At 38.6% G+C, this 27,842-nt stretch overlaps 1 protein-coding gene across 1 annotated transcript; it reads left to right on the top strand.

The window, feature by feature from the left end:
- Window positions 1-27,417, top strand: slc38a3b (solute carrier family 38 member 3b). The gene is made up of 17 exons (XM_078247473.1): window positions 1-205; window positions 9,484-9,669; window positions 10,020-10,040; window positions 10,205-10,286; window positions 10,380-10,495; window positions 15,442-15,515; window positions 16,163-16,255; window positions 17,147-17,228; window positions 20,006-20,088; window positions 21,107-21,165; window positions 21,538-21,711; window positions 21,855-21,934; window positions 22,024-22,124; window positions 23,048-23,172; window positions 23,269-23,413; window positions 24,367-24,470; window positions 24,617-27,417. Exons 2-17 carry the CDS (start codon window positions 9,563-9,565, stop codon window positions 24,719-24,721), a joined length of 1,551 nt encoding a protein of 516 aa, XP_078103599.1. The 5' UTR covers window positions 1-205; window positions 9,484-9,562; the 3' UTR covers window positions 24,722-27,417.
- Window positions 27,418-27,842: the final 425 nt, after the last annotated feature.

Raw genomic sequence — 27,842 nt, forward strand, 5'->3', positions numbered from 1 at the left:
GAGGCGGACCTATCGCGACCCCCACAGATGAGCTTCGGTTTACAATGCCGACCATTTCTTAAAGGGCATTTTGTAGCCGCTGGCTTAAAGAGCGAATGTGCGTAAAAGCACACGAAGGAAACACGCAAGGAGAAAGACATTCTGACCATTACTCATCCTACTCATCACAGTAATTAACTTGGAAGCTTCGTTACAAGCACCTTTGGTAAGACTGAACAAATCTGATTATTTTAAAAACAGAAAAACATGTTTTGCTTGCAGATCATGATGCCGCTGTGTTTGACACGTTTGCATGTAACTTTGAATGGCTGAGGCTTGTGAAGTAGCAGCCTACTTTAAAATATTGGATATAGTAGGATGTTCCCCAATAACACAGGATTGTAGCCGGGGGATAGGCCTATACCTTTTGGAGCCTATATGATCACATGGCATATGGCTTTGTTTCCTATTGACGGAGTGATCAATAAAGAAAGAGTAGTATGTTTGCTCCTCCTGCAGTGAGCGCCAAGTCACTGATGTCAGGACCATGTGCCTCAAGGAGTCAGTGACAGATTTCCCATCTATTGTCTGTGCGACTCGTGTTGCATTTTTAATCTTTCTCAAAATACATGTCGGATCAGCTTGTAGGTTAAGGTCGCCTTGCAACAGGTAAAACACAAAACTGGATTAGCCTACATGGCCCAATATGTGACTCACAAGCAGATATTACTTTTGTTTGGTGAAAGTGTTAGGCAAATGTTGTTTCAGTTTGTGTTATTTAAAAAAAAATGTAATTTGTTTTTACTTTTCCTGCAGTTTACTCAGCCTACACTCACCTTAATGTGTTGGTGGTGTCCAAACCACATGGCATCGAGTAAACGCAAAACCAATTTCCTTTTCCTCCTACCACCAACACCATATCCGAGCCAAACTAATAGCGCAATTCTAGAAAACAGCCCATTACACAGTCTGCGGCAGGACATGAGTAATATGGACATCTTTAACAGCCAGTAGCAGTCTTTTAAAGCACTTCGCCTTTGTTTTTGCCTGCTAAATATACCCATGTGGAGGAAGTGCGCCCTGTGTGGAAAGTAAATGCTGCACATTATCAGTGTTTGCTGAGTGAGTCTATTACATGTGATATGTGTTATTATTCTGTGCCTGATAAAAATGGCTTAGAAAAAGTGTTAACGTGTGAGAGACAGTGTGTGATCCAAATCTACTATGATTGTCTTTGAGCAGTGTTCATCCAAAAAAAAAAGAATCTCAATTGATCATCATTTTCCAATCAAAACATCCAAATATATCTCAGTGGAAGCTTTTCAACTGTGAGGATTTGCTGATTTTCTTTGACTTATGTGACAGCAAACTGTAATAACTAATTGGGTTTTAGACTCTTGGTCAGACAAAAAACACGTGACATTAGATATCACTTTTAGGATTAGGAAATTGATATGGCTTTTTTCCCCACAATTGTATAGACGTTTATTGACCAATAGATTAATCAAATAATCAAGCAAATATTCAAATGATGAATAGATAATTAGATAATGGAAGTGATTGTTAGTTGCAGCCCTTTTTATTTTTTATTCAGTCTGGCTTACATTCTTGCCCATCTCTATGCGTTGTGAAACAAGGCTCCTAAATGCAGTTGTTGAGTGGTCATCATGGGAAAACTGTGGTTGTACTGGTGAGAACATACATATAACTTTACCCATATGAGGCACTTAGAGTTAAATTAGAAAAATAATTTGAATTACCAACTGTATTAACAGATTCTGGGATACAGAAACTGTCCAGAGAAGTTCTTTCTTTGTTCAAGGTGGTGTGGGGGACGGGGTATGTTTTTGACTTTGGCCCCTATCTAAACACCAACACCCTATATGGGTTTTCATGCTGGGCTCATTACGAGAATGAACAGATAAGCTTGCTCGTGGTCAGTGACCCCACCAAGAGGCTGAGAGTTTGAGGAGGTCGGCAGGTGTGCGGCGTGTGGAGGCCGATCTTTTTATCCATGCAGTATGCAGCCAGCTGTTCTCCTCTGTCACACTGAAGAGACCTGTGAATATCTGCGTTTCAGTCAGCCCAAGTGTTAAGTGTCAGACACTCCAGAGGTTATTATTATCTTTGTCATGGGACTCATAATCTGTGGGTCAGAACCTGGCCATATCATGTGCCGTTGTCTATTTATATTTAAGTCATTAGAAAGTCCTTTGTTGATGTTGTGTATTCAAACAGATACATTGCATATATTTATTTAATGAATTAAATGTTCCCTGCAGGCCATTTGATTTTAAAGATTGTTTTTTCGGAAATTGTCCTAACAGCTTAGGTTTTGTTCATCAGTTTATGAGAAAGTTCAAATGGAAATTTGTTTATCTTGTGGCTCAGTCAGTCCTGAGGGTGTTTTAGATTTAATTAACAATGTTGTTGTGAAATTATTAACAATAGTAACATATCAAAATGGGGATCATCTGTGTTGAGTGGTCAAGTGAAAGAGCAGCCTGAAATGCCCACTTGGAGTATAATTACTCTGAACCTCCTGCTTACAGCTAAGAAAAGTGCCCTGCAGCTTGTCAACACATACTTGTGATTAATGGAAGTTAACTGATTCCTTATGTAACTGGTAAGGGGCATATTTTTAAGTACAGTATTGATTCAAACACAGCTTCTTTTTCATACTTCCGTATGCCCCTTCCCTTTACTTTATTTTCAAATAAATGGATAGAGACGATATTGGTTGCCATTGTTACACTGAAACATATTTTAACGCACACTGAAACACATGTTATTTGGTATTTAATACATTTTATAAACTTTCTTGTAAAGGCCGTCGTTGCCATCAGCTGTAACATATTACCTGTCACCCTTATTGTAGAAACTGCAGACACCAGCACATAATGGCAATTATCAACAATAGAGCTACTTCATCTCTACTTTATTTTTATGTTCAGGGGATGGACACAATACCTAGAACACCTTTTAAAATAATGCAGTCCAGTTGAATTACCAGCCTGCAAATGCAGTGTGTCAAAAATGAACATTACAAGGTTCACAAAGACAGGATATATTACAGTGTTACTTTTGTTCTAGTAGACAAATACACACACACACACACACACACACACACACACACACACACACACACACACACACACACACACACACACACAAACACGTGTCAAACAGACTGTTACAGAAAGAGAGAGAGAGAAACATTGTTCTTTTATTTAAATAAACCAGTTTTGAACAATATCATATGGTATAGCATCTGTTTTTGCTTCTTTTGTGTTACAACCTACAAAGGACCACTATGTATTTGACATCAACTGACAAGGTCTGTGATATTCTTCTAGGGGGTTGAATTAGTTGTACAATTTGTAGTAAATAAATGTGGGTACATTGTATAAAAGTTTTCGAACTCATGCTAAAACATTCAGCGAGTTATAGGTGCTGAAGCAAAAAGTGTTACAACCATCCCCGGTCTCCCCTACTTAAGTAAAAGTTCATCAAAGTAATAGTACTTTTAGGTAGAATATTTTTGTACCTCTGTGCTGCTTCCTTTTATCATCCCTATAACGATTCCTGTCTGTGTGTGAGGAAAAAGTCATATACAATCATTCCATGAAGACTTGGAATGGGCTGAGATTATATTTTATGAAACGTTAACTTTCATTAAATTGAATATCCAAATGCAAATGCTTCAATGCCACTTAGACATGCCACACAGAGACATGTAAAGGTTGCTGTATACTGCACTATAGTGCAGTTATAGCTATTGGTCTTCCAAATGAGACACCAAACACATTCTGTGATTTTACCGCACAGCCTTGACTGCTGAGTTTTTTAAAGAAACACGTATGCAATATGTTATTTTTTTTATTTTCATACAATTCAATCACACTTTAAAAATAGGCAAGCCGATGTCAAAACTCTTTGAAATGCAACAGAAATGCAGTATACTTTATAGCACTCCCTCTTTTTGTTCCTGTTGCTGTCAGAACATACTGTGACATACCAACCTGTATTTTTCAACAGACAAATTCAAATATTACTTAGTTACTTAATACTTAATACATTAGGCTTTGGTGTGTGATAAACTATTGTGTTTGTCATGCTTCACACTGCTTTAATACCTAAGTAGGTGGTGACCCAGAAAGCTAATATTTGTGTTAGCATGAATGTCGCCTCGATCTTTTGTTGTGTATATTTGAAAATTTGCATTTGAGGATAAAGGTAACATAATCGTGCTGGCCCAAGTGAAACTTCCTATCCGATCTTCAATTGTAATATATCTTGACGTTGAGCTTTGTTGACCATATAGGCTGTGAAGAACCCCCTATCAAGTTTTTGCATATTTTCCACATTTGTTTGGTGACATTTGATTAGTCATAAAAAGGCTGAAACTATTATTGGCATATGAGGAGGGGGTTAGTGGGTGAAATATGATCTATATCTCCGTTCACTATTTGATACAGTATCATTGCTGTTGAATTTTTATGGTATCATTTGTGCAGCTGAGTTGTGAATTAAAGTATTATCTACTGCATTAGTGTATTCATTTATCTTTCTGTTGAAATTATTATGAAGTTTACAATGAAATGCATATATGGATAATTTTATGGCAATTCCTGCCTTTGAATGAAGATACATACTCAGAAAGAGGACAATAGCAAATGTTGATTCCAAAAAAAACAAATCCCTTCTTATTACAGACTATGACTACACATCCACGAGCAACAGAAAACAAATCAATGGCCCAGAATTTTGTCCATTTCATCTATACATGTTTAGCATTAAAGGGTTGTAGTTTATGAGAAATTGACCATAATAAAAGCAATCCCTTTAGCCCGCTTTGCCACGGAATATGGGATTCAGGTGCTGGCCGATATCGCAGGACATGAGCATGTGTTCCTCTGTCCCCAGCAGGCACGTGGCTGAGACGGGCTGGTGCTGCCAGGCGCTGTTGGCTGAACATCGTGCCTGTTCCTGATACACCACCACATGGGCACTCCTCATCTACATGTGCTCGCCCAATGCCCCCCCACTTGTCCCATGCACACCCTGTTTTAAGTCCAGCTCACATGAGAAGCGATAGGAAATCATTTTTCAAAGAGTAAAATGATTTATAAATAGCCATCCTCTCATATTAACATTAAACAGATGGGACAATCTAACAGCTAATCATTATTCACCCTCCCACCTGTTTAAACATTTCAAATATCACCTAAGTCCAGTAACTCAAAATGGGACTTTCTGCTCTTATGCTCCTTTAGGGTCGATTAACATAGCACAAATCACTATTGGCTGCAGTAGAGTGTAAGGTGACCCTCCTGGTTCTCAGCAGAAGAGGATATAGCAATTTTCTTAGCTCAGAGGAGTTAATATGATGTGTTTTATTGATATAAAGCATGTTACTCACCAAAAGGTTAATGCAGATGTTCTTGAATATAACAGGAAGTCAGCTGGAGAGTCACCAAGGAAACAAAGACATGGGCAGAGAGGTAGATTAAGCAATATCAAGTGTGATTGTTTATCCATATCATTTGCAGCTCTCAACAAACGAATTAATTAATGAATTAATGTCCCCTCCTCTAAACCACAGTACCAAGTCTGTGTTGCTATTGTTCTACTGGTGCAAAAACGTCTAGCATATGTGCATAATCTATTAAGTCAGACATTGAGCATCATACTAACTCTTCATCTAAGACACCAATATTTCTATTGTTGAATCAAGCTCATCTTTTGTTTTCTTTTCGATGTATCCATAACTAAATTACACAAATAGGATATTCTTAAGATGACCCAAACTGCTTTGAAAATCTGCAAACAGTATTCATTTTTTTCAGTACATAGCTTGCAGCACAACAATCACTTCGTAAACCACATCTGTTGAGTCTCTAACAAGCTGTCTTGGATCATTTTAAGGGACACATTTATAGACACACATATGGCTAAACGATCCAGCCTGCTATTTGCTAGATAAAATTACACAGCAGAAATAGTACCAGGAATTTGTCTGTTTAAAGAACTTGTTTTGCGTACAGCTACCTGATATCAGACTTGGTCTGTACATGTCAGAAGGTTCTGCAGAGTTTCAGTTCTGTCAGTTGTGTTAATGCTGGTGATTCACTGTGTGTGAAAATAGAAAGATCCTAGATCACGATTCACATTGTAAGTGTGTTTGAGTTAGATTTTGGAAACTCATATGGTAGTTGGCCTCAATTTATCTTGTTGATTGTTTACCTTTACTTTTACTGAGAACCGCAACAGATTGATGTGGCCTAACAGGTCTTTATCACACTTAAAAGCCCAGAGAACGCCTGGTAATGCTTTATTTTATGGCTGTGTGATTTCCCTAATATTTTTCAATGGAAAATACTACGTAACTGGCTTATGCTAGCAATTCATTTGAATTAATTAATTAAAAGTCTACCAGTTAAGCATAGTCTCTGTTTTCCATATGAGTACCAAATGACATTTATTTATTTCCAGGAAGCTTCTTGTATGATGATTTTAAAAATGTGTTTGTGTGCTGTACTGTGTTATTGTTGTTTGCCTTGGATACTCAGAAGGCCTTCTCTGACTTCACAACATTTTTATTTGAAATATAAGAAAGCTATTTGACCCTGTATAGAACCCTGATCTGACTGAGAGCAGCAATCAAATCATTCCAATAGAAACATCCATTTGCAAAGGAAAAGTAAACTATATACATTTTATTAGCAAAAAAGAATACGGTTATCAGTGGGATTTAGCTTTTCAAATCTTTCAAAGGCAAGGTTTTTCAAAGTATATATATAATTCCCTGTGCTAAATACATATATGTATCCCAGTTGAGCTTTTACATCCTCCTTCTGTCTTTAATGACCCCCGCCTTACCAAAACCGAGGTATTTCTCACTGGCTAGCAAAACTCAGGATATTGAAAGCATAAAAAACACCTGTAAACATTAAGCTTAAACCTTAAAACCATGCAATGAAAAAAAACTAATTTAGCTTGTATTAGCATTACTGTCACCACCACACTGATATGACACGTTCTACAAAAGGGTGTATTGTCAGGCAGACAAATGTACAGCACAAAACAGTGTTCATATAGGGGTGGAAAAACAGCAACATCACAAGGCTCCATAATGATCCTCTTCTGTATTTACTGTAAATGTTAGTGGCTCTAGGATCATCTACTGTTTTTTGGTTGTTCATGCACAAAAACAGTGATTGACATACGCATCACTTTCTTTCCTCTCAGTTTCTCTGAAAATTATCTATATCAAAGTCTGGTGTTGCAACAGAAAGTATTGACATGGCATGACAGGGGCTTTTACGTCGATGTCTATGTATGGGACATGTATACTTTGAGCAAATGAAATGACTCACTACATTAGGCAATGGAAGGTCTCATTGAGGTTAGATGATATAAATGAGATTATTTTAAATAGGATTGGTCTCCAGATTTTGATGTTAAGATTTTAGGAAACCATTCATTGATAGGCCTCTATACCTGATTATTGTGTTTAGAGTTGTGCAGTGTGACTCAGCTTTATTTGTAGCTGCCGTGTCATGGTATCACTGGCCCCTTTTAACAGTACAGTGTGAATAGCAGTATTAGTTATTTTCTGGCTGAACACACACTGAACACAATTGAGCTGCTGTACATTTGTCACAGAGGAAGCTACTAACAACACACTATTGTCCCTCTGAGTTCACACTGTGAAGTGGCGAAGAGGATTATTTATGTTACCGAGGGGGGTCATGGGAGGGAATGACAAGTTATTAATAGTTCTTATTTAATAATAATGTGATTGAATGTGAGTGGTGTGAATTTTCCCAGAGAAATACCTCTTTTCTCCTCAAACCAAACAACATGCTCATTACAGAAAGATATTGTTGAAATGTATGATTATAGTACTACGGTAATAACTGTTTTGCACACCGCTTTCTCGGTAATTAGAGGCCTGTTGTTGTGAGTAATTTAGCATTTTGTTTGATTACATTGTGCTTATATTTGTCATAAAGACCACCGTGTTATTGTGTGGCATGCAACAGTAGCACTGAGAATCTGCAGGCTTGTGACATTAACTACACAAAGTACAAGAGCAAACAAAAGACCAAAAAACTCAAACAGACCTTGACCTTTGACCGTGTGGTCTGGTTTTTGCTTTGCTCAATACTGAAGTTCTGGAAACAACATTTTTTGCCTCCAGCATTTGATCTCTGCCTGTGCTCATTTACAGCTACGTACCATTCATGTTGGTGTGTATAATAATTACAGCCATCAAAACTACATTGTATAAAGCAATATACCAAAGTGGTATGGCTGAAGCTACATGCCTACCCTTTTTACAATACATAATTTCTTTGGTGTCAAAAGTCAAAATGAACCAAAGTAATTGTATCCTTCCCACACTAATGTGACTTTATAAGTGATTAGTAATATTTATTAAGAGTTTAACAGTCAAAAACGACACTTCTCTGCCTCATCAGGACTGTCAGGGTGTGATTTGATCAGATTTGACTGACAGTGGTGTGGAAACATAAGCAATCAACCCCACAAGATACTGCTAAATCCGGATTGGCGCATGGAAATACGTGACATCTGCTTTTTCCAACCGAGTCCCGCCCACTTCAAATCAGTTATAGCTGTTACACCAACCAGACAGCCGACCGTCGGCAGAAAAGGCAGTCGGACTGATCAGTCGGGTCCCCGAGGTCCAAAAAAAATGCCTCAAAACACACTGAGGCGACGCCGACTTGAGCGTACGCTCTGTGCATGCGCGAAACGTAATACGTCTTTATAGCAGCAGGCGGCTCTTCTCTGTATTGTTTCCCAGAAAATGAAAACCGGCAGCTGATAGGACGAACGTGTCACGTGGGTCTTTTTTCTCCGGAAATTCAAAGCCAGACTGTCATGGCGGCTTGTTCAGAATACAATCTCATATTGTACTAAAATAGTTTCTGAAAACATTTTAAGCGAGAAATAGGCCATACAGTTGCTGAATCTGTCCTCATTTCAGATCGACAAAGGTCAGTTTAAAAGATTTTCGTCAGATTTTGAGAGGCTCATCCGCTCGCAATTTCCGGGTGAGTCCCGAATGCCCTGTCTCCGAATGAGCATGTCGGGTCGGCCAAAATAAAGGCCGACAGCTCCTCCGACGGACGATGGCACTGAACACACTGAACATACTCGAGTCACTGACCTCGCCAGACTGTCTGATGGGCGATAATCGGGTTGGTGTGTCAGCGCCCTAAGAAGAGCAGAGACAAAACAAAACAAAATACACAAATATTTCATGTGAAAAAAAAAAAACAGTTTGAGTTTTGGCAGAAAACTTTGTTTTTTTACAGGGGACCCCATGGTAGTAAGAAGCTGACTGAATTGGTTTTCAGGGTCTTTAAACATTCAAAGTGTGTACATTTTCAATGTGTGTTAGTTCATACTGCATCTTAAACAAACAAACCCACACACTGTATGTGATTCATGTGCATACTTCCTCTGCCCTAGATATTCAAGAAATTGGGTGACTAAAAAGCATCATCTTCATCGTACACATACAAGCCAAAACAAATCTGTTACAACTTGGATGATGGAACCTGCTCAGTCAGAGATGAACATCTTATTCAACGGGAAAAGTCACGACCTCGGAGGTGACATGGGTGTACCAATGAAGATGTTACCAGAGGAGGATCAGTGAGTGTTCTCCCTTTATTTTAAACGCAGATGAATGACTGCTCTTTGTCGCTTGCATACTGTTTTTAACACAGCATGTGTCAAGCAATTCTTTCTGTATTAGTTATGCTTGTGTGAAAGCCACATCCTGGATTATTTAAGTTAACAAGAAAACTTAATAAGAAAAAGGATTTGATAAGAAAAAAAATTGGGACTGTGTGATTTAGGTACATACCTTTGTCCCTGCGATAAGAGTTTGCCATTAATAATGACCAGGATAATGGATGTGGTGAGCAACATACAGTTTGACTGCATCATTTTCCCTTTTTTAAATGCATGTTGCTCGCCTGATCGGGTGGATCCTTTTACAGCAATGGCACACAAACGGTCAGGTATGTCTGTGGAGATTTGTATGAAGGGTTTTTTAACCACACATTTGTTTTAATGCATATAATAATAGAATGCAATGTTGAATACTCTCTACAGCAGATATGTGCACAGTTTTCAGACATAGATAGAGTGACAATTAATGAATGGTCATTAATTTGCCCCCCAGATTTGATGATCCTGATGGAGGACTGGAGAATGAGGAATTTTTGCCCATTGCAGATGGAAAGAAACCTATTCGCTTCACAGATGTAAGTCCAAGTTTACAGACATCACACAACAGAGGGAGCATTATGTTTTCTAATTGGACATTTATTGTATGTTCTTATTTTTACCCCTCTCAGTTTGAAGGAAAGACCTCTTTTGGCATGTCTGTCTTCAACCTGGGTAATGCTATTATGGGCAGTGGAATCCTGGGATTGGCGTATGCCATGGCCAACACTGGCATACTCCTCTTCTTGTAAGTAAATATGTGTGTTTATCAATTGAACAAAATATGATATATATGATATATATATGATATATATATATGATATATATATATATATATATATATATATATATATATATATATATATATCTCAAAACACAGGCAAAGTCACTACTTACTTACTGTCAGTCAGTTTCTTAACATATCAATGTGTTTCTGTGGACTACTCTCTGTGGAGAGTGGAGTCTGTTAAATGGTTTAATGCACTTGAAAGAGTGGTAAAAAAAAAAGAAACAAACTATTTGCCCAAAACACTATGGAGTCCTGAGACTCTCTAAGGTACTTTGCGAGGGATTACAGTTTTAGAAACTAGAAACTTTATTATTCGTCACATACAATCTTACAGTAGGCTACAATGTAGTGAAATTCAATCTCTGAATTTAACCCATCCTAAGTATTAGGAGCAGTGGACAGCCGCATCGGCATCCAGGGAACAACAGTGTCTTGCTCAAGGACACTTTGACATGTGGCCGGAGGAGCCGAGGATCGAATCGCCAATCTTGTGGTTGAGGGCCGACCCACTCCATCTCTGAGCCACAGCCACCCCAAGTTGAGGAATGGCTTGCTCTGGTCGTGCGATTAAGGGCAAGGGTGGTGCTGGTTACTTACAGGAGTGATTTAGTGTCTGTCATGACATCTTGTAATATATCATGTATCATGTATCATGTATCATGAAATGCCCACCTCCAGTGGTGGTTCTAGACACATTTTACTAGGGGGGCCAAGGAGGGGCCAGTGTTTAACCAGAGGGGCACATTAAAAAATAGCAAGATTATAAACTTTATTTTACTTTAAAATCATAAAAACATTTATTTTGTACAAGCGTGAGTGCAGGTGCAAGAGAGGTAGGGCAATAAAAAATGAAAAATGAAAAATGTCAATAAAAAAAATTGCAATATGTAGAGTCCATCATGACGGAATACTCAAGCCATGGATGAAGAATATAGCAGTTTGGCCTGAAGCTCCGTCTTCTGTCCTCAAAATGGTTGGGAATATATTCAAGTTGGGCTGTACTGGTACATCATTCTTGGACTTGCTGAATCTGTAGAAATATGTACAGTAAACTTGAGCACAACTACAACATTTATTTACTTATGCATGTATATCTGCATGTATTTCAAAATGTAGTCCAAGTATTTACTTAAAAAACACAGTAGGCCTACAATAAAATTGTAATTGCACTGCTTTGCAAATAGTAAGAACCTTCTTCATCATAAACCTGATGGTGCATTACTTGATCCACATGGATCCACTTGCTGTCCCTCTGGCTGTTCCTCTCTCTGTCCCTGTATGCTTTCTTCCTCCTCACCCTCTTCTTCATCCTCCTCACCCTCTGGAATTTCCCTCTCTGTGTCAGAGCTCTCACTTTCATCACATGCCCTCTCTCCAACCTCCACCGACTCCTCTGGCTCTCCCTCTTCCTGCTCCTCAACACCTTGATTTGTTTCTCTCACAGCTGTTTTTGTTTTTACTGGGGCAAAAAAGGACGCTATGTCCCTTCCTCGTTTCATGATAACTATTAGAAGAAGAAAAAACGTAGGGGCATGCATTATATTTCGTTATGTCGTTATTTTTCTGAGGCTCCCATCCCCGCCCTTGCTGCCCCATACAGTAGGCTACAGAACCCAGAAAGGCCACAGCCCAGAATAACCAAACCTCGAGACCCTGTGTGAGGCACATAGACTGTAAATATAACAGATGTAGCATCAGTGACATCACCGATTGTTTTGTGGACTGCTGCTTTGAAGTTTGCAAAGCATGCTTTGGAGTTTGCATTTTTGGCTGTCGCCATCTTGGTATTTTGAAACCAGAAGTGACCATATTTGCACAAGAGGGCAGAGCTGGTGAGGATGACGCAGCTAAGCTAGTGTCATGTATGGTTTATGTATGGCGCTTAGATAAACGCTGAAGAGAGAAAGTCGCAGATTCAGAGTTTTATAAACAGGTAAACACGGACCTAGTTATAGTTAAGACACTAGTTAGCTTGGTTGGCAAGGTGCTACCGAACACTAAACAAGATATTTTTAGGTGACCAAAATGTTTCAGTTATCTTTGATAAAGTGGAAACACTCAGTGAGAAGGTCAAAGTTTGAGACGAAAACAAGTAACACCCAAAAACAAGTTCACTGTAAACAGTGCCATGGATACGCATTGCTAAGCCTCTAACATTATTACAGGGCAGTGTGTAGCCACTACCTAAAGAATCCCCTGCTTTATAGTCAATTTTAAAATAAATGGGACCATAAACTTATTATCAAAATGTTCACTGAGGTAATAAATCAAGTGAGAAATAGGGTCATTTTCTCATAGACTTCTATACAATCAGACTTCTTTTTGGAGCCAGTGGGGTCACTCCCTGCTGGAAATTAGATAGAATGCAAGTTTAAGGCACTTCCGTATTGGCTTCACTTTTCAGGCCTGGAAGTTGCCGCTTTGTGAAGCATCTGGATTGCTTATTTACTTCCTTCTGCTCCTTGCAGAATACTGCTTTCAGAATGTGACCCTGGTGGTCTTGGCCATGTAGTCTATGTCTGTGGCTGCATCTCATAACCCTTAAATTGCCTCCTCGAGTCCTCCACTTGCTTTCCTTCCTCACGTCGTAGTCCATCTCATGAGGAGGCACAGGAGAGACGCAAGGAAATCATGGGAGGAGAGAGTGTGTCCTTGCTCATGGCTCTTCAGTGATCCCTCCTCAATGCTCGCTCCTCACTTCTCGGGGCAGAAATAAGAGCTTTGAGACGGCCTTCACCGAGGAGGGACAGAACAACTTCCGGTTCAGCCGAGGACCGAGGAGTCGAGGAGCTAACAAATAAGGGTTATGAGATGCAGCCTGAGTAGCTGTAGAGAGCAAGCAGGACTGGAATTAGAGAATATCCGCAGCATAGCATCAACTATGGAACTAGGAAGTCAGTGCAATGCTTTCAAAGAATAGCTCCTAGTAGTAGGTGACTGGTTCTATGTAACTGGATCATTGCTATGTATACAGTAGGTGCAACAGACATTTCTGTTACATACAGTATACATGAGTTTTTACAGCAACCCGAGACAACCAACCTAAAGCCTAACAGTCTTTAATATTATGACAACTTATGTCAAACAAAACATACAATAAACAGCACTTGCAAATCAAAGTTAAACATAAAACTTAATTGGTAAACTGTTTGTATCTAAGGCCAACATACAGTGATATATTACGTCTGTTATAAGATGCACGAAACATAGACTTGTGAGCTATGGAAAACCTGTAGGTTTGAATGAGTCAACAGATGTAGGTGAAAGGATATCATCTCTAGTATGATTAACAATATGAAATTTGGATATAGTTAATTATTATTATTGAGATAGACAACATGAAAATCAGTATTAAAGCATTATATATTACTGTTAAATGTTCTGTAATTTTGTTTGCTTTTAGTTTGTGTTTTTATTGCATTAAAAAGTGTAATTCTTACGCATCTTGCGCAATGTTTTACCCTATATTGACTTACGTGTTTTTGATTACATGTCCATATGTATTTCAATCAATCAGTGAAATGAGTTTAATGAACATGGTGCATAATAGGTAGATATGTTTAGAGTCTTTGGTGATTAGACTCCATCACAGTGTTTATTTATAAGGGGTATAGAGGCCGTGGAAATATAGGAATATCCCCCCGATGGAGTCTAGATACTGGTGGAGGTGATGAAGGGATAAAGGAAGCCCAAACATCTGGATGTGAAGCGGGGCTTCTGATGGAGGAACGCTGCTATTTCCCTTATTGTGGCCCTGTTGGAGATCACAGCCTGTAGTGTCAAAAGAATCCTTGATCCACCAGCAGAGTTACAAATAGACATTCTCATTCCTCGTCAGCATATTTCCAGTGAGAAACAGAAATAGAGCAGTCATGAAGGCGTCATTTCTTCCTTTACAGGAGGCATCACACAACATATGATATTTTCAAAAGCAAACCTATAAAATGATGAGCTGAGGGAGGTTGGACAGAAATGCTGCCAATGAAGTGGAATCTGAGGGCTCGGCCTTCGTCCCTCTGCCTATACAGATAAGGGCCAGTGGTATTTTCACTACAGTTGTTACAAGAAATACAGTGTACAGAAATGCTGGGAAAGGTTCTGAGAAAGGTTATGGATTTGGGATCAACCTCTGACCCATTAGGAATGCTGACCTGGAAACCTTGTGCTGACTTGATTCTGCAGGAGGAACACTGCAACTCTGAGAGACAAAAGGGTTATGGGAAATATAATTTTCATGTGTAGGGCTGTTTCTATCAATGGAGAGCATTTATATTCTATTTTAAAACATGCTTATTTCAACAATGCCCCATCTTGTTTCAAGCTGAATATTGGCTTCAACCTTTGGTATATTGTCACAATAATACTGTATAATTAGCATTTTGAAGCAAAGAGCAGCATCCACTTTAAAATGTCATGCAATGGCAGGACAGTGGAAAACCAGCCACCACTGCACTTTCCCCCCTCATTAATACACAATTTCAGATCAAACAATAAATTGTGTACATATATTATGTCACATGTGAAACAAGAACATGCACAATACATTACAACTTAAAGCAACACTAGGTAACTTTTCCCGCTTCGGTCCCCCTACAGGTTGGAAGCAGAATTGTCCATTACATTATATTGTCCAGTTCATTCGAACTACAGATCCGCTACCCGATGCATAATGTAATGTAATGGACAATTCTGCTTCCAACCTGTAGGGGGACCGAAGCGGGAAAAGTTACCTAGTGTTGCTTTAATGCAAATGGTCGATTGTAATGCATACGGAAATGGATGGAAGATGAATGCCAGGATTATAATCACATAGGGAATGCAGAATTTGGTTTATATAATGTTGACATATATAGAGGTGTACTATAGTATAGGTATGTGATTGTCCCTTCTTTATTGTGTCACAGGTTTCTTCTGACTGCAGTAGCAGCCTTGTCATCTTACTCTGTTCATCTGCTGCTCAAATCCTCTGGCATTGTGGGTAAGCCCTGTGTCATGTCTCGGCCTTTTGTATAGAAATATAGTATTATACTGTACAGTTATGTCATCAAAATTATATGTAGACTTCCAACAATCCAACAGTTCTGCTATGTCTCATACAGTTAAACTGGTTAAAGGGCCATTTAGTCAAAATGACAAACCATGCATGACTTCCAGCAAATTAATCTAGGGAAGGGAACAGATTAAAAGGGAATTATAGTCTGACTGCTTTTAACAATCACACTATAACACTAAATTTGCCAATGACAGTTACATGGTTGTTTACATGCCAGAATGATTAGTATTAGAAGGATTTGGTTTACAGTCCGCTTAACTAAGACTGATTATAAGGAGGAAAATGAATGAATTAGCTTTTTTGTTAAATCGTTTTTAACTGTTCTTTAATGTTTATGTAAAGCACTTTGAATTTCCGTTGCTGAAATGTGCTATACAAATAAAGCTGCCTTGCCTGGCCTTGCCTATAATCCGGTGTGACAAACTGTGAAAAATTACAAATGGTCTTCACCCACCAAGCATAGATGTACAACCATTTTATTTTTATTTTGAATATATTTTATTGTGTTGATTAGAGGGACGTCTCAGCAAAACATAACTGAGTGAATATTATTGTTTGTAATCTGTTAACAGGAATTCGAGCTTATGAACAGCTGGGGTACAGGGCCTTTGGCACTCCTGGAAAAATGGCTGCTGGTATAGCAATCACGCTGCAGAATATTGGAGGTGAGGAGCCAATGTGACTCATGTGTTTGCAAATGTGTCGACTGTTTGCAAACTCCCTGTAGCAGAAAACATGACTTATACTTACTCAGAGTTTATATCCCCCTTACCCAACCATGCACACACACACACACACACACACACACACACACACACACACACACACACACACACACACACACAACTACATGCTCTCAAACCACTAGTATTACTTTGGCTTTTGTTCTTGGCTGTACGTCCCTTTAAGATGGAATATAAGGATGTATTAAAACTGTAGTGCGTAGTTTCTGTCGCTCCCATAAGGAATTCTAAGTAATGACAAAACTGTCGGCGCATCCACGTAATACAAGCCTTCCATAATTGCGCACGCACCCCCACCCCTCCTCCACGCAGTTGCAAGTAGCCAAGGAGGACACGGAGGATTAAAAAAACATGATGGACTCTTCAGAAGAGGTAATTATCTTCAGTCGAGTTTCTGCACGCAAAAGTCGCTGGATGACAGAATCTTCTGAACATAGCCATACTGAGAAATACAGAGAGAGTTGTGTGGAGCTGATAGTCTTAATTAGCTTTGCATCAACTCATTTGGCAATGGCTTGAATGTAACGGATGTTCATTTATATAAAAAAGTTACGCACGACAGCTTTAAGAGCCAAGATCAGGAGATGTGTAGGTAAACAGCTGCGCTCCGGGTGCTGCTGGCAATTACAAGAGTTCCTAGAAAGGTTGCTAAAACATGACCTCAGTATCCTCAATAGTAGTTACTGCTCTGTCACTTACACAAACATAATGTGACATGGCTTAGCTGATCTGTTTGCTCAATATGCCAGCGTATTTGCACAAAAGCATGCTTGGCCACACATTTTCACCTATTCTGTTTCTCGTCTGTTACAGCTATGTCCAGCTACCTGTACATTGTTAAATCTGAGTTGCCGCTGGTCATCCAAGCTTTCCTGAAGGCAGATCCCAACTCTGAGTAAGTGTTATCACTTAAGTGCTTTTCAACATCTCTGTGCTGCGAGTGAAATGCATGTGACTCCTGCCTGCTGTCCAGCTCAGACACTATGTGCAGGGTCAAGGGGCCTGGTAGACTATGTGGTTAAGAATATTTCAGTTTGCACCATTCATTGATTAAGTCAGCGTGGGGGTGTGATGAGAATGGCAGCCTGTAATTGGTTGAGCTGCAGGGGCCCTATGGTAGGGTACTATCTGTCAGTTACAGTATGTCTACACACTACATAAACCCTCAGTGCTGTCAGCTTGTGGAGGCAAGCAGTGTTCAGAGCGTCAGAGTCATGGCACAGACACAGACACGCTGCATAAGGCCACAGAGGACTAAAGTGGATTCCAGCTGCCTGTCCGAATCTAAAAACAGACCTTGTGCTCAAAAGAAATTTCAGCAACTGCAGCAGTCCCCCTTAAAACATCTCAGACCTGAAAGATAAAAAAACTCACTAAAGAAATATCAGCAGCCCATCCCAACCTTGTGTTTTACATGTTGGAGCTAAACATCCAGACGTCCAACAATCCTCATACATCAAATGCAATACATGCGCACTCGATATCCATCTAAGCATATGGCCTGACCTGTCTCCCCCTTGTCATACTGTGGGGTTGTTGACTTTAGTGTGTTTTTCCATTTTTATGCCATGCCCTTTGAAAACCTCTTTTGTATAAGCCTTCTGAAGGGCACGTCATAACCCTGGAGTGGGATAAACTATTTGCGTCTATTCATTTCAGGATCAGAAGTTGAAATTGAAGTAGTATAATTAAGTATTATGACTCTCTCACACACACACACACACACACACACACACACACACACACACACACACAAATGACAGCAGCAGGTGGTGTAACATGGCTGCTAAGTTCTGAGGCCGAGCATAAGGACAGGTCAGTTCAGGTTAGATACTCGGTAACCCAGACACACACTGTTCACTTCCACTTAGTGGCTTTTGCTGTTCAGAACCGATGCGTCAGGAGAACAGGGTGGAACGAGGAGTGGGTGGTGGGGCTGAGGGTTTGCATGGTCACACAGGGAGAAGGTCAGATATCTGGAAGCAGCAGGAATTCACTCAGAGCTGTAGTCATGAGGGTGAAGTCACATAAATTGTAATCTTGTAAAGACTTGTAGATTATTGACTTGTATTTCCCTAAGCAGCTCAGGATTTACAGCATCCTACATTTCATCTCACATGTGAAAGCTGATTGTCTAAAATGGTTAACTGGCCAAATGTCCAAAGAGGACGTGACCTGAGAGACTTCCACTGCTTTCAAGGGACTCCTACAGAGAGAGAGAGAGAGAAAGAGAGAGAGAGAGAGAGAGAGAGAGAGAGAGAGAGAGAGCGAGAGAGAGAGAGATAATACTGTATGTAATGTTAAATTATCCTGTCTTTACATTTTTATTAGAATTTAAATTTAGTTTTTGTTTCATATTGCTCTTAATAACTTTTGTTTTCATATTTGCTCAATAATAAAGCCCCATTGATTGAGACAGAGAGAGAGAGAGAGAGAGAGAGAGAGAGAGAGAGAGAGAGAGAGAGAGGGCCATGCCAGAAAGCTGACTGGTTGTGTCTCTCGTTCAGAAGGTTCAGAATAAGAAGAATTAGCAGCTTGAAAAGGGGCTGTAGGACACAAAGACTTTTCTATACACAGGATTTAGGAGACAGTGGTCTTTATTGTTTGACAATCATTTCTATAAGCTTCCTGTTGCTGGTGCTCATCTCAGGTCTACAGCTACTAACGTTTGAGATTTTCTATCACTGCCACCGATTATACTTTATTTGTTTTCCTCTCTTTGCGAGACGCACAAGGAGAGTTTGTCTTTTCTGTTCCATTCCTGTAAGTAGTTGCTCACCTCAAGGACTGAAACAAGTATATGCACAGAACCACAAAGATTGTTGCAAAGAACCACATACACATCTGTTTACTATAAATAATTACATTTGGACTGATTACAAGCTAGTGAAATATCTCATATTTTTCAAGATTAGGTCAACACAGAACACCATGACACAGAGCCATTTTATCCTGCCGGTCTGGGGATTGAACCAGCAACCTCTTCAGTCCCAAGCTTGCTTCTTTAACCTTAGGCCACCACTGTCCATATGATATGATATGATTTGATATAGTAGATGATGATATAGCAGCATGGTTCCCCCTATTGGATTGAAGGGGGAAGCAGGTCTAAGATTGGATATGTTATTCCATCCCCACATGTTTGTTAGATTTGATCCCAGGACTGTTTATGCAATCCTTTAAGGTGGAAACTATGTTGGGTGTTATGGAGTGAGTAATAGAGATGTGTTTTGGGGGGTTGGTTAGGAAGAACTAAAGAGACAGAGATGGCAATGGTGTGATGGAACAAGCTGACATTGGTAATATTTACTGCAGTCTTCAGTGCTGTGTCATAAATCATCAGTTACGTAACAGTCTACTCCAGTACTTCTGTCGAGAGCAACATAAGCTGTTTTTTTCCACAGTCTCAAGGTCAACAATGTTCCCAGCAGGTTGCTGTTGGTCTGACAAAATGCAGCACATCAATCATTTGAACCAGTTAATAACTTTGTGTTCCTCTCAGACTGTTAGTTTAAAAAAAAGTAATACCAACAGTTTCACTAAATGTCAATTTATCAGCATCCAACACTTTTTTCACTGTATTTTTGTCTCTGTCTCTCTGTGTACTGTGTCCCTTTGCTAATGTTTGAAATATTGAGCTCACCAAAGTAAACTATATTTGTCTCCAAACAGTCTGTGGTACTTGAATGGAAACTACCTAGTCATCATGGTCTCTGCCTGTGTCATCCTGCCCCTGGCTTTAATGAAACAGCTCGGTGAGTAGAACTAGTACAGTTGTACCTGGTCTGTTTCATCTTCCCAAATTAACTGAGCTATTTGTATCTACCACAAAGAACTATTAGTCTATTGCAATTGGTGTGAGTGAGCAGCATAACATCCTGGGCCCTGTAGAAAGGCATTTTCTATGGGCCCCTCCCTGCATCCACAGCTATTCATTCTAGCATCTTTTGGGCCCTCCTCACATGAGGGCCCTGGGTACTCAGTCCACTTCCCCCGCCCCCCAGTCTGGATGCTCCTGTGAGTGAGGCATATCAAGTATCTAACATTTTAGACTTGTAATTCATGCTGCAAGCAGGGGAAATACTTGTGGTTCTTTTTTGCCACAGGAACTTTTCCTGGAACTCACCTGCATTTCAACCACTGGGAAACTGTGGAAGCCCAGTTTTGCAAAAACAAAAAGAAATTGAAAAAATGAAAAGTTAGGCATGATATAAAAAAAAACTTCAAAATGATCTGACAGTAAATCAAAATTATGAGATACATAGACTTCCGAACTCATAATTTTGACTTATCATGGGTGTTTTTATTTTTTATCACTCATATCTTTTTGTCTATTGTTTCTTTTTTGTGGTGCAATTGGGCTTCCATAAATTCCAGTTTTTGTTCCAGGGCCTTAGTTCCTGCCTCCTAGTGTTAACAGACTACAGTTTAAAATTATTTCTACGCAACATTTTCTATCTTTAGGATTTGTTCATTAAAATTGTGTTTCCTGTTTTTGAGCCAACTTAGATAATGACATTTTGATGGGGCAGTTACTTTAAAGTCAAGCAATTAGTGTGCGTCTTTATCCCAGCACTGGCAGAGGAAACAGCAGGTGCCCAATTAGTACACAAAATAAACATGCTCTTTCTGGTCTCATAGTGCTGTGAGGTCAGTTTGATGAGGGCGTTTTTTGCAGAAGCCTTTTTTATAGAACAGTAGGAAACCTTCTGACTGTTAGACTAAATGGATCAGGAGCTGTAACATTAACTGTCTTTTCCTATTTATTTTTAGGTTACCTCGGCTACACCAGTGGGTTTTCTCTCAGCTGTATGGTGTTTTTTCTCTCTGCGGTAAGTTGGTCCCTCTTCACTTAAGTGTTCTAGCATGTCATCTTGACACACATTTCTCACTTTCCCACCCTCGTTTCTTTCTCACCCTCATCTCTATTTTCAGTGGTATGTGGCTATGTTTGATAATATATAATATAATATATAATGAAATATAAGAGCTGCCTAATACACATCAAAGATTGAGAGTTAAACTGAAGTACTTAGAGGCAGAGTCACACTAATCTGATGTGAAATGGCAGTTTTTTTTTTTTTTTAGCTTTGCAGTGATTATTGAGAGCCCTTGCTTACTGACTCTGACATATCCCTTTTGTCCCTTGTTTACGTCTTTTCTTTGATTCCACCTGTTGATTTTTTTTACCTTCCTCGCTGCAGGTTATCTATAAGAAGTTTCAGATTCCTTGCCCATTCGAGGAGTATTCAACCAACAGTACTGCTGCCCACCTCAGCCTGAATGTCTCAAGTCACGGCAACGAGTACACCAATAATCTGGTTCACGAGGACGATGACTCCCAATGCTCCCCAGGATTGTTCACCATCAACTCACAGGTAGGCAGCCGAGGTGAGCAAACAGTCTACTTATCTAGATTGTTTTCAAACACTAAGGCCACAAATGTTTGGAGTCTGCAGAGTTCCCACACTTGGTTGCACTGCTAATCATAGAAAGTCACATATCAATGTGTTCTTCACAGACAGCATACACCATTCCCATCTTGGCTTTCGCCTTTGTTTGCCACCCTGAGGTCCTCCCCATCTACACTGAGCTCCGCAAGTGAGTCACTCCTCTGTAACCTGCAAATGTTTTATGACATGTCATTGCAGAATGTGGCATTCACATAACTTATAACTCTCTGATTTTAGTCCAACGCAGAAGAAGATGCAGAAGGTGTCCAACATCTCCATCTTTGTCATGTACACCATGTACTTTCTGGCAGCTCTCTTTGGCTACTTGACCTTTTATGGTGAGTAGTTGCCTCACTTTGTTGGAGTTTGTGTTTAAAGTATTAGGGGAGAAATAATAATGTTTATGCAAAATTCAGAGAGTTAGTGCATTAATGGATATTTGTTATTGTCAAAAGATACACAGAAAAACAAAAGGAGTGATGCTTTGGCTTATAGGGGCAGTAAAGCTGGGAGATGTGTTTTGTAAAAGCAGAATAAACTAAAAAAGAATAGTTTGAGGTGACTCTGATAATATATATTATATATATATGATCATACTTTGTTTTGCTGCTGTCTTGATCTTGCAATGTTAACCCATGACCATGCAAATGATTCCATTGGGCAAAACTGCTTTAAAGACACCATTATTCAGAAATCATATGTGAAAATAAAGTTCATATTTTACTGACTAACAAGTTTTACTTCCTGTGCACAGAGGCAATTTACCACTGACCGTGTAAGAGAAAAGATCATCATTTTGTCCGAATCAAAAAATCAACAGGGCCTGATTTTGTGATGAGGGGATGCTGCTTTCTAAGTAATACTAAACACATTTTTTTTTAAATCGTAATGCAACTTTTAAATGTTTTTCAAATATGTTTTGTGGCACAATACAGCGGAAGCAAATTGTTAAAACATGTATAATAATTTTCAATTTTTAGAGGAGAAAGTCACAGTTTTTAACACGTTCTAATCTATGGTTTTAATTCACTGATTGTTGTTAAGTCATATAATTATATGCAGTATCCATGGTTTGTATTTTTCTGTATGGAATACTGGTACAGTATTCTCTTCCTAAATAGAGCACAAGCACCCACTTGTGGTGGCAATGTGCTCTTCAGTGCTAGATGGCATTATTACTGAGTGATGTTCACATGAGAAAACTTGGTTAATAAGGTATTAATTCTATATCTATATATCTATTTTTCTATTATTTCTATAGACAACGTGGAGCCTGAACTGCTGCACACTTACAACCGGATTGATCCTTATGACACTTTGATCCTGTGTGTGCGAGTGGCCGTCCTTACGGCTGTGACGCTGACTGTCCCTATTGTGTTGTTCCCTGTAAGTTTGTTGTTGATTTCTTCCCTGTGAAGCTGAATGAATATGATATTGTAGTATTATTTCCTCATCAACTCCTCCGTCTGTGTCTATCCACAGGTACGCAGAGCCATCCAGCAGATGGCATTTCCCACCAAGTCTTTCAACTGGTTGCGTCACATTGCCATTGCAATCATTCTGCTCACCATCATCAACATGCTGGTGATATTTGCTCCCAACATCCTGGGAATCTTTGGCATCATTGGTTAGTACAGCACTGAACATAAAGCTGAAATTGTATCGGACGCATCATAGTGATGTTGTGGTTAGTTAGAAACATTGTCATCATGACACCCTTAAAAATTGCAGACAAGTAGCAAACACCCTATCCATTATGATAACAAATGGAAAGTCATTGAAAACAGCATTCAGTGTTTCCTACAGGTCTTATTTATGCACTTTATTTGATTATATGTGATATTCCATCTATGAGCTGATTATGGGTTACTTATTCTGTCTCTGTTTACGGACTGAGCCCTCCTGTTTGACATGGCAAGCGTTTGTTATTTTCAAGCTTTCAAAAGCATTAAAAGTAAAACAAAAAAATGTCACAAGCGTGTGTTTGCTCACGGACAAACCAAGTCAATATTATTGTCATGCTTTGTTCTCATGTTTCACAAGTTCAAAGTCAAAGTTGAAAAAAGTTAAGTCAAAGGACCATCTTAAGGCATCTACAAACGTGTGCTTGCAGATGACGCTATATATGGAGCTGTTTGCAACAACCTTTGTATATTGTTAAGGCTCACAATCCAGGAAATCCAGCTTTTTGGTTGTTTTTACTCTCAGGGGAATGCATAAGGCAGCTCTTTGTGTTTTCTCTTAATTCCCCCTCACTTTCTATCGTCACTGTATCTCTCACTGTAAACTATATTTAACTGTGTCCTCTTAATAACATATTTTAGGTAATTACACATGAAAAATAATAATACAAAAATAGATTAAGTAGACGGCAATACTTGTTGCCCAGTAATAAGCAAATACAGTACAAGTACTGTATAAAGAAAATGAGGAGTAAATAAATAAACAAACATACAAATGATCCATCAAGCACACTGGCAAATATTCAGTATTTGCTACTAAAATACGTAATAATAACTAGCGATTATAATTTCAACAAAACTTGGCAAGATTACCAGCCCTTTTTCTTTCTCTTTACAGGTGCCACGTCAGCTCCATGCCTCATTTTCATCTTCCCTGCTGTCTTTTATATCCGCATTGTTCCAAAAGATGAGGAACCGATGAACTCTACTCCTAAAATACTGGTGAGGCCTTGAAAATCTTTCTCCCTTCAATCATTCATTACGCTAATTTGGTGATTATACTGTGTGATACAAGCTTTTGTCATGGTATGAAGTTCTTGATAATCAAATCTGTGCCACTGATGTGCTTTCCCCCCCCTCATTCTTAGGCTGTTTGTTTTACTGCTTTGGGTGTCTCCTTCATGGTAATGAGTCTGAGCTTTATATTCATCGACTGGACAACGGGGGGCGCCCATGCTGCAGGAGGCCACTAGATGCTGCTTTGTTGTGTTGGTTGGAATCACACTGGTAATAATCAAGTTAAATTAACTTTTTCCCTGTAAATTAACACATATCTGAACAAACAAAATCATTGCATAACAGCGTTCTATAATTCAATTTAACCATGCAATTTTTCTGAATAATCAGGACTAAACAGGGTCTTTTTTTATTACCATCTGCTAGTGCGACTTAGTCCACCATGATGGTGAAATAGGCCTTTTCTGTTGCTTCCTCTTTATTTAGACACAAACAACTGCAGCTGGTACTGTACAGAAAAAAGAAGACATGGTTGTCTGTTGACAGGAAGGCATCATATATATAGATATACATGAGATATTACTCATGCTATTTTTTACACAAAAAATAATTATTTTGTACAAAAGAGGACAGGCATATGATCTCATCCTGAGCCAGCTGCAATCTGAACTGTTAATATTGATGTAATAAAAAACAAAACAAAAAAGGGGTTTAAGGTATGTTGGCGACATTTCACATCATGATCTGTTGAGTTGTTATGTAGTGTATCATACAAAGATTTTGTTCCAGATCAGCTATCTCTCTTCGGAAACCCTGGTGCCTTTTAGCATTTGGAACAGCACACAAACACACAGCAAAAACAGAAGTGTATATTTATTTAGCTACTACAACTGTGTTTTTAATTTAAAATGGACAATATTTAACTACTGTGTATGATGAAGTCAGTGATTCAAATATATTATGTATAGTATCAGTTTTTGCTTAGCTTATAGTAGCCTACAGTATACAAATGATGGAAGGAGTTACACCTCAATATTTACATTTTTTGATAAAATAGAAAAAGCTTGATTTTAGGATTTCATACCTCGCTTTGTAGAACTTTTAGCACACATATGCCAAACTAAAATTCCAAACTAAAATACATTCTTGATAACCCCTTTAAATTTCTCATTAAGTGTTTTATAAATTCAGAAATCACTTTCATCCACACGGTACGGTAATATTACATATTCTGTATCTACATGTTCCAACACTTCATTGACGTTTTGTGATGCCCACATCGAGTAAAAAGTTCAATCTTAAATTACACTTATTCGCTTTCTTGCAGAGAGTTAGTTGGGAGTATTGATACCACTCTCATATCTGTGTGTAATATACAACTGCAGCCAGGAGACAATTATTTTAGCTTAGCATAGAGACTGGAAGCCGGGGGAAACAGGTAGCCTGGCTCTGTCTGTCCAAAGGTTAAAAGCCTACCAGCCCTCTAAGCTCACTAACACTTAATATCAGGAAGTCACTTACCTGTACTGATCTATGGTATCCAGCCATTCAGATAGTTGTGATTGTACCTGCTCAGGTTTTGAGATACACTATAATGACAAAAGTATGTGGACACCTTAGCATGTACATATCTAAAAACCTATGCAAATACAACCAAAATCCAGTTAATTTGTTTTAATAATTTGTGTGAACCCACTAAAGCTCTATGGGTTTGAACCATGGCTGGACAAGCAACATGAACTTACAAAGATGAACCCACTGGTGGCTCTGGCAGAGTTTAACAAGTTATTTTTTATTAATTTGAAGATGTATTATGCTTTTGTGATTCTGTCGTAATGTCTTTGCCATACTGGTTTGTAGTTTTTTGATCTGCTTTCACCCTTGTTGACTATTTAGACTTGAGGTCTATGTTTTGCATGTTGTTATGTCCACTCTGTCCTGTAGTTGGTATAGTGAACACAGACATTTTCCTCGTGACACGGTCACACATAGATGTTATTGTAATACTGTACATTTATCATCTTACAGTGAAGTGTATTGAAGTCCCATTCTGTGCTATAGTTAATATAGTGTTATATTAGTATTATGAAGCCCATCTTAAAAGATGCTACATGAAATAATGTCTAATTTCTGTCAGTGACGACAAATAGTTTTAAGATTAATTTAGGAATGTGGATAGATTCATTCAGTAATTCTCCAGGTGAATTTTGAGTCTCACAATAGCACTACAACCTGCATCCACATAAGTGAACTTTTTTTACAGAGAACAGGAGCATTTCATTATTTAGAAATCACAAATTAATAAGTTTAAAAACAGCACAAAGGGTTTAAAACTGGAGAAAAAAAAACTCAGAGAAATGTTATAACAAATATTTGCTGCTCTTACCCAAAGATGGTCTTATATTGTATTTCTCAGTCTTTAGAAAAGTCCTGCGTAAATCATCACTTATCTAATTTTATTTATATATTATTGACTCTTTGTTTAGCAGTTTTGAGCCAAGGAAATACTTATGCACGTATCAACCTCTGTCCCTTGCTTTTCCACATGTATTTGCAGTAGTTGTGGTATAAATGAAGGTTTTGTTTTGCCATGTTTAGTGAACAGAGTTTTTCTTCACTTCTTCATGCCAAAATAACAACTGACTACCTACTGAAATGCCTTTAACTTTTACACAGGTACCACAGTTTTAATACCAGATGCAGTATATCAAATATGCATTTTCCATGTACTGTACCTAAACAAATCTGTGTGATATTTTATTATAGCTGTTGTTCAAGACATAGATCTATGGAAAAGACACAACTATAAAACACTAATAAGGTATATGAATTTTGGTAAATAAGACACGGCTTTATATAAATAATGTATATAAATGTAAACCTTTTATATTTGTGATTCTATTTACAGTAGCTTGTAAAGTGTAAATAGCAGGGACAGTTTTAGATTAGCAATTAAATAATTGTAGATGTTTTTACATTGTCTCTGTTGTCATCATTTTTCCTTAATTGAAATTAATACTTATTTAAGCAGCACAGCACATATCTGTGGTTATTGTGTTTAAGTGAAAATTAACAAATCAGCCTAACTTCAATCATTTGGGTGTTACTATTCATTTGTATGCCATTTAACAGATATTTTAAAATTGAATTGACATTTACACATTTGATCACTGTAGGAATATCTTCATCCCCAAACACAGACCTATATTTGTACACGGTTTAAAGAAGAGTTTATCCGTCAGTGTTCTTATCGTATCTGTCAAGGCTAAGCTTTGTTTACAAAAAACCCCACTAAACCCGAACTTTAGGTCCCTCACTGCTGACTTTGTTATGTCAACATATACTGCAAGTTTTTAC

Source organism: Sander vitreus, chromosome 4 (genome assembly GCF_031162955.1).
Source record: "Sander vitreus isolate 19-12246 chromosome 4, sanVit1, whole genome shotgun sequence".
Taxonomy (NCBI): Eukaryota; Metazoa; Chordata; class Actinopteri; order Perciformes; family Percidae; genus Sander; species Sander vitreus.

What these genes read in the sequence shown, in the direction of transcription:
- slc38a3b (XM_078247473.1), top strand. Translation starts at nt 9,563, where the DNA reads ATGATGGAACCTGCTCAGTCAGAGATGAACATCTTATTCAACGGGAAA. An exon ending in CACGCTGCAGAATATTGGAG is followed by an intron (nt 16,256 to 17,146) that starts GTGAGGAGCCAA and finishes CGTCTGTTACAG; the next exon opens with CTATGTCCAGCTACCTGTAC. An exon ending in TGGTGTTTTTTCTCTCTGCG is followed by an intron (nt 21,166 to 21,537) that starts GTAAGTTGGTCC and finishes TCCTCGCTGCAG; the next exon opens with GTTATCTATAAGAAGTTTCA.